General features: G+C 30.9%; 1 protein-coding gene and 1 long non-coding RNA gene across 2 annotated transcripts; both read left to right on the forward strand.

The window, feature by feature from the left end:
- Positions 1-368: 368 nt before the first annotated feature.
- Positions 369-7721, forward strand: LOC132744493 (uncharacterized). The gene is made up of 8 exons (XR_009627705.1): positions 369-655; positions 846-1035; positions 1496-1695; positions 2486-2549; positions 4903-5101; positions 5443-5547; positions 6895-6927; positions 7575-7721. It is a non-coding gene; the product is annotated as an uncharacterized LOC132744493 (long non-coding RNA).
- A 947-nt stretch (positions 7722-8668) lies between these two features.
- LOC132744490 (uncharacterized) lies at positions 8669-12072 on the forward strand. Its single transcript, XM_060733214.1, has 3 exons — positions 8669-9404; positions 9507-10351; positions 11899-12072. The coding sequence occupies exons 1-3, from the start codon at positions 8669-8671 to the stop codon at positions 12070-12072; spliced, it is 1755 nt and encodes a 584-aa protein (XP_060589197.1).
- Positions 12073-12293: the final 221 nt, after the last annotated feature.

The raw sequence follows: 12293 nt of genomic DNA on the forward strand, positions 1-12293 counted from the left end.
AAGTTCCACAAAGGAAAAAAGGGAAAAACGTGCATTTTAGAACATCAAAACTTTTAAGCTGAAAAAAGTCGTTTAGTTTATAAATACAAGAGCACTTATTACAATAATGAAACATTAAATATTAAATATGTATATATAATTATATGAATATTGGATGAGAAATTTCCCCCTTACTGCTTACAAAACTGACGTATCTGTTTCTGTGATATTCTTTGTTAATAAACCAATGATCATTAGTCACATAACACTTTCAAAAACTTGAAGCGTTGTTTACATTGAGGACATTTACACTATTGATTATTAGTCAATTAATGTGATTTGTACAAATAATCTAGTACACTTACGTTGAAACTTAATATTTTCTCAAATCGCTATTTATGTCTTTAGGAGAAAAACATTTTAACAAAATGTTTAAAGTATTATCTTATACCTGTAAATGTCTATCTTTATATCAACAAGTATTGCGTTTTGAGAATTCTCGTTTGGTTTAAACTTCTGAATATCAAGCCGATAAATGATAAAATGATAAAATGTTTGGATTAGATAACCTGTGAACTGAATATGAATATTTTATCTTACAATATCAATTATATCTACTACTGGAATAGTGCGTGTCGATTTATTACATGTATTCCGTGGAGTTAGAGAATTGCAGGTGAGTTATTTGCATTAAAAAGGCTTAATTATAATATTTAATATATCATATATTTATATCTATATTAAATTTAAACATATATAACAATAACAATATAAATACTGTTATTCCTGATACTTTCTGTTTCGATTTCAGGTTTTTTATGTCAAACTGTGCCTTAAGAAATTTTATGTATACGTATGATTTTTAGGCTAAATGGGAAACTCAGTTATAAAACCTAGTGCACAAGATCTGCTTGATTTTATCAAGAAAGAGATTAAGACATGGGACGATATCTTTAAAAAATTAATGGGCAACGACAAAACGCATCATTAGATCATCTTATTTTCGATGCATTTGATGGGACAGAAGAAAGGTGGAATAAAATAAGAAAGCAAATGGTAAAATATTGTACACAAATAGCATATGACATAGGATATAATATCCTGATAGATTGTTTTGATTTAATTTATTTGATGTGGTGTCAGTTTTAAATGATACAATATGAAATCATATCAAATACAGAAGTTAGTTACTTCCTCAATTAATATAAACGTATACCATTGTGCTGATGTTATTTAAGATGTTAACATATCTACTGAGGGGTTAATCGTCATACATACTCTTAAAATATTTACTGCAGATATTTTATTTTGGGATATAAATATCAATTTAATTAAAAAGAAACAAAAACATTTTTTGTATGTAACACATAAAACTCTGCAAAATCAAACCTGACAGGTGGTAATCTGAAATGGTTATGTCATCGGAATATAATTCGTTAAAGTATGAAAAAGTATTCTTTGTTAAACATTAAAATCCCTATCTTAAATGTTTGTAAATACTCTTTTCAATACTTAGCCATGTAACAAATACCGTGAAAGGCGCACGAGTTATATATCTGAGAGAGACGAGCTATGTAGGTCAAATAATACCATAAAATACTTGACTTTAGACAAACAACAACTTCAACAACAAAATCAATACCTTGAGATGCGATGTAAAGATATGCAAACGACCATTTCAAAGTTAGAGGGATGTGTAAGCGAGCTGAATCAAAGGTATTATTTATTCATTGTAATATGTTTGTAACTAGCTGACAAGATGCATATAAGTAATATAAAAAAACACACGAAAAAACAACAACAAAAAACAAAAACGAGCAAACAAAACCGCTAGTGTAAGAATCGTTAATATTCAGTGAATTAATTTTGAAGTTTACATTATTATTATATTTGATGCAAATGTATCATACTTTGCTCTTATTCAAACAATAATTGCACTATACTTTTACTATATTGTTATTTAAATACAGGATACTTTTCACTTGTTGAATTAACATAACACTCTTGTATTTGTTAAATATTCGCAAATTCATGATTATTGTATCAACACTTACAAATTCTTAAGAACTGGACTTCATGATGTTTGCTTTAAATAAAAGGAACAAATTCATGGGACCTTTATTCTTAACTGAACAAGAGGGTTAATCGAGATTATAACAAATGAAAAACAAACACAAAGAGAAAATCTAACTCGTAGACACGAGATAATAAAACGTAGAAAGAAGGAAAGCCGAGAAATATGTTACCGATGAAATGATAACAGTTATATGTAACCAATCAAATGATAAGAGCTAACTCGTGGCCACGAGGTTACTATGTGTTTTTGTTTTTTTTTGTAATATCAAGTTGCCACGAGATAATATAAATAATCCAATAAGTCTCTTTGAACATCTGTATATCTGTCCTATATTATAATTGAAATGAATAAAATTCTTTACATGTTAATCAAAATTACTTAATCTTAACATTAATAAACTTGTTTTTCTTTATTTTGCCTACGGAATAGGAACCAACGAGTCCATTTGGCTTCAAAACATTCGGCAAATGAGGACAAAATGTCAAAAAGCAAAGTAGGCATACCATTCATCTGCTTTAGTCAGGAAATGTAGTGTCAATTTCTAATATTATGAATATCAAATGACAAGTACACCACTACTTGCACGTAATTACTTCAAATTGTGTAAGGATTTTGTTTTCATATCACGGTGCAATTATTTCCTTAATAATACTTATCTTGAACTTTCAATTAAAATGCATCTCTCTGTCAAATGATTCATCTAAGCATTTAAATGTGTTATTGTTGGTCTACATCGTTCAAGTAGTATTTTCTCATAGCTTCCGTAGTTGAGTTGTTGAGGCCCCAAAGGCAAAATAGTTTGGTCATCACAACAATTCGTTTCAATACTGCCTGTGAATTAGGTAGTTTCGCAGCTGATATTAATGGCCGTGGTTCAACTCGCATGTGCTCGTTTGTTCCTATAGTAATGATTAATGCAATTATACAGGGAAGTACACTTAGCGGTTATGCGGGGATTTCGCAAAAAAAAAAATTAAAAAAAAAAATAAATAAATAAAAATAAAAAACAACAACAAAAAAAAACAACAAATAAGGAAATTTCTCTTTTGTGTCTACCTAAATAAGACTAACAGCTACAGCCATTGCTAAGGCGCATAGGAGAGGGTGCTTCTATCAGGATCTCATATCAACAAAGTCAGTCAAACGAATCTGTAATTTTAACATATAACATTTTGTTTTCGGTGCTAACAAGGGAATTTCCTTGTTTTAAAGGTTAATCACCTCATGACAAAGTTTTGTTACCCACACAAAAAAAAAATGTGGTATTATCAATTGATGTTTACATTTTAACAGCAAAAACCTCCTATTTAATGTGTTCTGACACTCTTCAATACACACAGCAGATATCTAGGGTTACACAACTTCCTTTTGAAACCATTTAAAACATGGAGGATAAAAGCACTTTGAAAGAGTCAAAATGACACATAGGACTGTGATAAAACTTAACGAAAGGTTTACTTGTTTTATACAGATAATTCTTTTATCTAACTTTAGATTTAAGAGTCCAATTCACGTATGCCACAGTGCAATATACTCAATAGTCCATCATGCAATACCCTCATTCAACATTGACATTGATTAAACAATATGATCTCATGCTTTATTAAAGCAAGAACATGACTATGAGCAGAAGATTCGAAAACTACAACAACAGTTGACAGACAAAGATGCTGAAGTGCTATTCCTAAGGTCAAATGTTGACAGTTTGAAATTACAAAATAACTTAGTTGAAGAAGAAAGAAATGATCTCCGACTTCGGTAAAATTATGTTTTATAAGTATAAAAAATAAATGAATTTCACCAGGATAAAACATAGTTAAATAATAACTTCTGAATCCTAGCTGGAAGTCCTTTTAGATACTTTCCAATATGGTTTACAGGTTTGTTATTCAGTTAATTGGAATCAATCTCTTCTCAATTATTTGAAAATTCATACGTGCTATCTTATATAAAGAACATATATTTGAAACACCTTTTAGAAGAAGTTTTTGTCATTCATGGTTTATAATGACTATGCAAATGTACAGGTCATGCAAATGCTTTTAATATAAAATTTGATTTTACGTTGCAATCAGAAGCTTCTTTAAAATAGCGTTAAAGTTAAATACCAATTCAAAATACTTAAACACAAGAAACTTATGATTTGATTTGCAAAGTTTGAATGTATTGGCTCAATCAAATCAAGTCTGGAACAATACCATTTTTGCAGGTTTCCGGAATTCTGTAAGATTTCCTTCTTATCTTAAGTTGTCAAGCTAGTGTTGCCATTGACAAAGCGCATGATAAGATAAAATAAAAAATGATACAATTTCACAACTAATTTCTGCTAAACAATGAATATGTAAAACTGATACTTAAACAAGGCAACCACACAATAAACATGGTGTGTTATATTTACATAATCTCCAAATATTTTGTATCATGTTATGAAATGGTTATGTCTGTTAACAATAATACACATGTACTTATTTCTATATTTGGACTTCAAGAAAATGAAAAAATATGGTTATATCGGGCAAAATCATCAAGGTTGATCATTTATACTCATAAACTTTTAACGGTCTTAAGGCATTTTATACTCAGTCTTACACATCAGCGGATGTTTCTAGATTCAATATTTTACCATTTTCTTGTTTTGATTATACCGGTGCTGGTGTGCGTGGGCGGTTATTTGCACGTATCAGTACCGTCCATGATCCGGATCAATCTAACTTTGAGTTAAACATTTTCAATTTTGTCGGTTTGGGCGTTCTATAAGTATTCCGTTTTCCTCTAATTTAAAGAAAAATAATATCGCCATTTAAAAAGAGACTTATTTAGCATTTTATATATTTGGTCATCTATAGGCTTAGTAAACTGGCAGGATAGAGACTTGTAGACAACAATCCAGCAATTACTGATTTAAGTGATCCAAACAGACCAACAAAACTTGGAGAATTTTACAGTGAACTAAATGACAATGAATGGACAAATGCTCTTGATGTATTGCATCAGAACGGACATGAAGACGATATCGCTATAGAAACATTGAAGCTTACATTATTGGTATGGTCACTATGATTCTTATCAGTATTTGTATGGTCACTATGATGCTTATCAGTTAGCTACAAAACTGTCGGTTTTAAGGATACATATATATATGTTTTCTAGAAAGCACAAATGGGTACCGTTTTATAAAGGGTTTGCGTGGACATATATATTTATGGTGTCATATACAAATTGATTATTCAGTATCATGTGAAGTACACGATAGCCTGTAAGATCACAAAAGTGCTGCAAATCTTATCTCTCAAATTCTGATTTAGACATCGTATCATTTGCAAATTTGTTTATTTTAAAGATTTAATTCCAAATTTCACCTAATAAATGCGTACCTATGTTTTCAGAATATTTATAAATTTTGCGAGAACAAAGCTGGTATGGTTCTAAGGCAATCAACAGATGCAGTGAATTTACTTTTTGATGATTACAAGCAGGCAGTTGTTTCAGCGGTATGATTTTACTTTCAAAATAAAGTAATATAATGCCATATATTATAAATTGCATGGTGCTTAAGGTATGATATCTACCTAATCCACTACCTCCGCTTTGAAGGGTGTTAATAAAGGCTAGAATAACTGTCAAATGCAATAAAACTGAGGGGTTTAGGTTCAAGCCTCATAAAGGTCAAACATATTTTTCTTTCTTTTCTTTCGTTTAATATTTTTATGTATATCTCAGATCCCTAGTGGTCAAAAAAGTGTTTAATTTTAAGAATATGATTATTATAGGTATTTATTGGCTAAAAATGCAAAATTAAATTGAAAATATGGTATCTGATATTTTCAAAGTTAATAAAATAAAAATTATATGGTAAAGGTATTTTATATTTGACAAGATTAACCAATATACTTTTTAAGAAAATGTATGCAAACTTTGAAAACAACCCCCTTTGGTAAATTTTAGGAATGTTTTAAATAAGGCTCTCTAAGTTGGAAAATAATCAAACAAGAGTAAAAAATTGGTGGGGTAGGGTAACAGTTTTGTACATTTTTTTGTAGCAACAAGCATTTGCTTGTGTGATTTGTTAGTTGAATGTTATTACTTGTTTCTTGACAAAGATCAATAGGAAAACATGTTTCAATGATGATATGAGATTAATAACAATTCACTCATTCCTCTATTAGCAACATTTTTGATAAAAAAATGTCAATAACTCATACCGTCCACTTTGTTTAATTTTTGCATACATATGTTCTTTAAGGCATATAAGTGATCGATGTCGTCAATTTTACGCTTTATAATAGTACCCATTAGGAAGGTCATACTTTAAGTCTAAACGTGCAATAAACATGAAAAATATTGAATAACTACATATCACCGGACCAACAGATAGTGAATTATACAAAATATATTGATTAAGTGCAGATTATATACTTAATTTATTAAACGAGTTGAAAAAAATCTGCGAGCCTTTGGCGAGCATCATTGTTTTATTGGACGAGATGAATAGATTTAGCATGCATTGAATCTACACGAATTTAATATTCTTTTTATCACACATTAACTAAATACTAATTAAAATAGTACGGTTGTCGTGGCTGAAGTGCAACGTTTACATTAATGCACTACTTTTGTGATTAATCAAGATAAAAAAATAAAATTGAATAATGAATGAATATTAAAGAAATGTGTTTTTCCTTTTATGGAACATTTGCTTTGAGCCGAAAATATTTCTGATGCATGAAATTAAAGTTTTTATCAGTTTGAGGTTCTGATAAAAATATTACAAATCAATTAAAAGTATTATCCATTGTGATTAAAACAGTACTGAAATATGACATTTTTCTAATTTTTAGGTACCTTCCCATTTGACAGTTCGAGTACAAAATGTAAGATATTTTGTTATAAGTCACTGTCGTTTGTGGTATATTATTTAGTTATCTAAATTAGTCGGAGCTAGATTAGCATGCTTGCTATTAGCAATTGCAGTTCATGTAAAGCCCCAATAAAACAGAAGACACTAGATCAACACACTGGTACAATTTTTATTTTGAAACATCCGCAGATGTTTTGATATGGCAGTTTTCAAACTGCGCGTTAAACACTTTTATATTGTCGTGCAGGGCCAGTGCGATTTCAAAGTTTTATAGAGACTATTTCAACAAAGTTGTGTTTTATATGATTAACATATTGAATCAAAAATACAAGAATTTACTTGCTTTTGAATTGCTTTGATACCTTAAAGACGGAATTTTCATTTGGAAATGTTGCGATAATTTAACAAGGAAAATGATGTAAAAGAAGAGAGTCTCGAATGCAGTACACTCCAAATTAAAAGGGTAAAATTGCGGTCCGGCTTTATTGAGACGGTTCATAAGAGATAAAACATTCAAATAGTGAAATGAAGTTCCCAAAAGGAGACTTCTTAAGACTACCTATATACTCGTGTAAATCATTTCTCTACGTATTTCAGGGTATTTATCGGGTTTTTTCTCTCATTGACAACCTTGAAAAGATTTTTGAATTTTAATTTTAGTATCGCAAACGAAAGTGCATTCTTCCCGAAATACAACTGCAGCAAAGATGGAAGCCTAACATGCCTAAGGAGCAATCTTCCGTAGTTGTATCACAGATAAGGAAGGAGTCCTCGGCCAGATCTGAAATGGTATTTAACGTTTTAAAAGTTATATTCCAATATTAAATATGTACAAAGATTTGTCTCTTACTAGAAATAATAAGATCGGTAGGGAATTTCAGGTTTTCACCCGTAACTTAAACAGTACATACATCAAAGGTCTACCTTTGTTCTGTCTGTTCCAGTAAAGTGCGAAGTGATGTTCACATAAAAAATTTAGTAACCACAAAACACCAATAAGTGCATTATAAGTGGGAAAAAAAGAAACAAATTAAGATGAAGGGCAAAGTTTGCAGATGTTCTTGTCAACTTTATGGCCAGTTGTTGGGTTATATTATCAAAGTTTTATCATTTAATTGTGCTATACACGTTGGCATCCTTCATGGCAATAAGTTAATATAAAATCCAAAGGAACATATAAATTGAATTTTAGGTTGGCCATAAAGATAAACTGAAAATCAAAGCTGAAAGTAAACTTATTCAACTAAGGAAAGAGGTTGCTGTATCAATGTTGCCGATTGTTCAAGAGATATTATTGCATGTTTATTCATTAAAAAATAAATGGTGGTCTCCTATTCTAAGATAGCGTTATAATTAATAACTGCAACAAAATGGGATTATTACCAAACATATTAAATTTAACTAATCAATGGTTCTTGTTCTCTTTAAAGCTCTGCCCATTTTTTCAATTCAAGTTTCCACTTTTTGTCACAACTTTACGAGTATTTCATTAAATGCACTGACGTTTTTATTGAATCGCTGATAAAACGATAAGACGCTTTTGAAAAGATTATAATTTAAGCATTTTCTATCTCCATACGAAAAGTATTACGTACGTCATTCCTAGTGACGTGTAAAATGTGGCGAACATTTCTTAGTCTATCATCAATAGATTAAAGAGAGAAGGTGGTGGTGTTGCCATTCTTCACAAGACCTCAATAAAAATCAAAATTGACTCGTCAAGTAAAGATGGAGACTTTGAACAATTCGAATTCATGGACTGTATCATTAGTGTTCGTGACTTTTCAACCCGCCTTGTTGTAATATATAGACCTCCTCCATCCAAAACGAATGGCCTAAGTACTTCAAAATTCTTGAACAATGAGTTTCCTGATTTTCTGTCGAAATATGCTGAAACTGACAAAACCACAGTGTTTCTAGGAGATACAAACTTTCACATTGATAAACTTGATAATCGTGATGCGCAGAATTTCTTATCCATCCTGAACACATTTGGATTAAAACAATTAGTCAATGAACCGACACATGTAGCTGGACACATTTTAGATGTAGTCATAACAAGAGAAAATGAAAATGTAGTATCTGATATTAAAATAACTGATCCTGGATTTAAAACTTCAAACGGAAAAGTAACACGTGACCATTTTGCTATCCTAATGAAAGTTAATGTTTCGAAACCACCACCTATTCGTAAAACAGTCACATACAGAAAATCACGTGATATAAACATTGAAGATTTCAAAGCAGATATTAGATCATCTGAACTTTTTGGTCCTAAACCAGACAGCATGGCAGAAGCATCAGAGAAATATCACACTGTCCTTTCATCTTTGTTAGACAAACATGCACCTGAGAAAACAAAAACAATTGTTCTCAGACCCCAATGCCCGTGGTTCAATCAAGAAATACATGACGAGAAACACATTAAACGTAAACTTGAAAGAAAATGGCAGGAATCAAAATTAACTGTAGATCATGAAATATACAGAAGTCAGTGCTTAGTTGTAAATGATGTAATTGAAAGATCTCGTGAAACATATTACAAAGACAAAATAAAATCGTGTGGTAATGATCAAAAACAAATTTTCAAAGTAACAAATCATCTCCTCGGAAACAAACCTGAAGTTAAGCTCCCATCACACACTTCTCCTAAAGAACTAGCTCAAGATTTTAGTGATTTCTTTGAAAACAAAATTGAAAAGATCAGATCTGACATAGCATCTAAAAATGAATGTAATATAACAAATGAATCTAATTCAACTCAAATACAAAAGCCTAAAGAAACATTCAGTGAATTTGAAGTTATTACAGAAGAGCAAGTTCTTAAGCTCATATCAAAGTCATCTACTAAATCATGTGAACTAGATCCGATACCGACTTGGCTCCTAAAAGAATGCAAACTTGAAGTATCACCATATCTAACGCACATGTTCAACTTATCATTTTACACCGCCGACGTACCTCCACGCAATAAGACTTCGATAATCAGACCACTATTAAAGAAAGACAGTTTGGATCAAGAAATTATGAAAAACTTTAGACCAGTTGCTAATGAAACATATGACTCAAAACTTCTAGAATCTGCGGCTGACTGTCAGTTTGATATATTTCTCAACACTAACAATCTACATGAACCAAATCAATCTGCATACAGGAAATTTCATTCCACAGAAACTGCACTTATCAAAGTGCAAAATGACATTCTCCAATCTCTTGACAAAGGCGAAGTTACAATATTAGTAATGCTCGATTTATCTGCTGCCTTTGACACGATTGACCACAACACTCTTCTTAATCGACTCGAATGTGACTTTGGTTTTACTGGAAAAGTGCTCGCTTGGTGTAGATCTTATCTCAGTGGTCGCTATCAGACTGTTTGTATTGATGGAGAACTATCTGACCCTGTGCATATGACATACAGTGTCCCTCAGGGCTCTGTATTAGGACCAAAATTTTACATACTTTTCACAAAATCTGTTGGCGAAATTTGTCGAAAACATGGTCTGCAATGTCACTTCTATGCTGACGATTCTCAAATATACATTTCTTTCAAACCGTTGGACAACACCAAAACTGAACTTGTACTTGATTCTGTCTCAAACTGCTTAAAAGAAATAACATTCTGGATGAACAGCAACATTCTCAAACTGAATTCAGACAAAACAGAACTTATAGTCTTTTCGTCGGGTAGCAATACAGACTCAGTGAAAAATATAACTGTCAATGTGGACCAAGTTGAAATCAAACAGTCATCAAGTGTAAGGAATTTGGGTGCATTCCTTGATTCAAGGGTTAATATGGAACATCATGTTAGCTCCGTGTGCAGATCTTCGTATGCCCAAATAAGTAAGATAGGACGTATTCGAAAATATATCAACGAAGAAGCTACAAAAACACTCGTTAACTCTCTCGTGACATCAAGACTGGATTATTGCAATGCTCTTCTATATGGTATAACCTCAACAAACCATGAAAAAACTTCAACTTGTTCAAAATACTTCAGCCCGTGTGATTAAACGTACATCTAGGAAAGATCATATTACACCAGTGATGAAAGATCTTCATTGGCTGCCAATCGAATATAGAGTGAATTACAAGATCTTATTACATACTTTCAAGTCACTGAAACAACAATCTCCATCATATATGCAGGAAATGATTCAAGTTTATTCCACTTCCCGAAATCTGCGCTCTTCAAATGCACCTGTACGATTAGTGCAACCAAAAACTAAACTGAAATTTGGTGAAAGGAGTTTTTCGGCATCAGCTCCTAAGCTATGGAATTCACTACCAAGTCATCTAAAAAACTGTAACACAGTAGAAAATTTCAAAAAACATCTTAAAACACACTACTTCAATTTAGCTTATGGAAAATAATCAGTGACTGTTATGAATGAATTTTATAAACAGTGAATACGAAGTATCTGTTATTTGAATATTAGTTTTATTAAAAAGTTTTTTTTTGTTTTTTTTTAAACAAACAATTTTTTAAATCAATTTAGTATTTCTATTGTTTTATAATGATGATTTAGCAAGATCTTATCTATTATTATATATTGAAGACAATTTTAATGTATGACAATAATATTGTAAAGTGAGTTTTAAGGATCTTTAAGTTATATTGTATTAATATGTAAAAATAATTCCATAATTTATACTTTTAATTAGTTAATGCAAAATATTTTTAATGTTCATAATCCTGTTCATTTATATTGTTTTAGACATATATGATTGATGTAAAGCGCCTTTGAACATTTTAATGAAAAGGGCGCTATATAAATGTGGTATTTATTATTATTATTATTAATAGATTGGATAGTCAATCTAAAATCAGTAGACTACATAATTCCATTTCAAAATTCCTGTAGTTACCTGTAATATTTTTTTTTTACATGCACGCATATATTGAAGCAAACTGGGATCCGGAATGTCTTGAGGTGTTGAAACCTTTCATCATGAAATGTCTTGGATGATGGTTGTTCAGTCTCCACCAATGACTTTCAAAACATGTGAAGCGGACGAAAGATTTGATAAAAGTATGTTTAAAGAGTACACTAAAAGAGGAACCTATGTCGATTTTATGGTGTGGCCAGTATTGTTATTAGAAAAAGATGGTCAAGTAGTTGCAAAAGGCATAGCACAGGGAAAAGAAAACTAAAATTATAATGGGCATGTATCCAGGTTAGGTTTTCACAAAAAATTGTAAAGAATTGTAAAACCGAGGAGTTTGCGTATAAAGAAATCTTATTAAATCTTAATATATAAAGTAAGAGATTTAGTGATAAATGGAAACTTTACATAAATGCTCGGATTTTCATGTTAAAAAATCAATATTTTACTACACATTCAATACTGTTAGTATTAGTATTAAAAAGTATA

This window comes from Ruditapes philippinarum, unplaced genomic scaffold (assembly GCF_026571515.1).
Source record: "Ruditapes philippinarum isolate M1 unplaced genomic scaffold, ASM2657151v2 ctg9552_1_1_1_1, whole genome shotgun sequence".
NCBI lineage: Eukaryota > Metazoa > Mollusca > Bivalvia > Venerida > Veneridae > Ruditapes > Ruditapes philippinarum.

What these genes read in the sequence shown, in the direction of transcription:
- LOC132744490 (XM_060733214.1), top strand. Translation starts at nt 8,669, where the DNA reads ATGGACTGTATCATTAGTGTTCGTGACTTTTCAACCCGCCTTGTTGTA. An exon ending in AGATCATGAAATATACAGAA is followed by an intron (nt 9,405 to 9,506) that starts GTCAGTGCTTAG and finishes AAATTTTCAAAG; the next exon opens with TAACAAATCATCTCCTCGGA. An exon ending in ACAGTGTCCCTCAGGGCTCT is followed by an intron (nt 10,352 to 11,898) that starts GTATTAGGACCA and finishes ATGGTTGTTCAG; the next exon opens with TCTCCACCAATGACTTTCAA.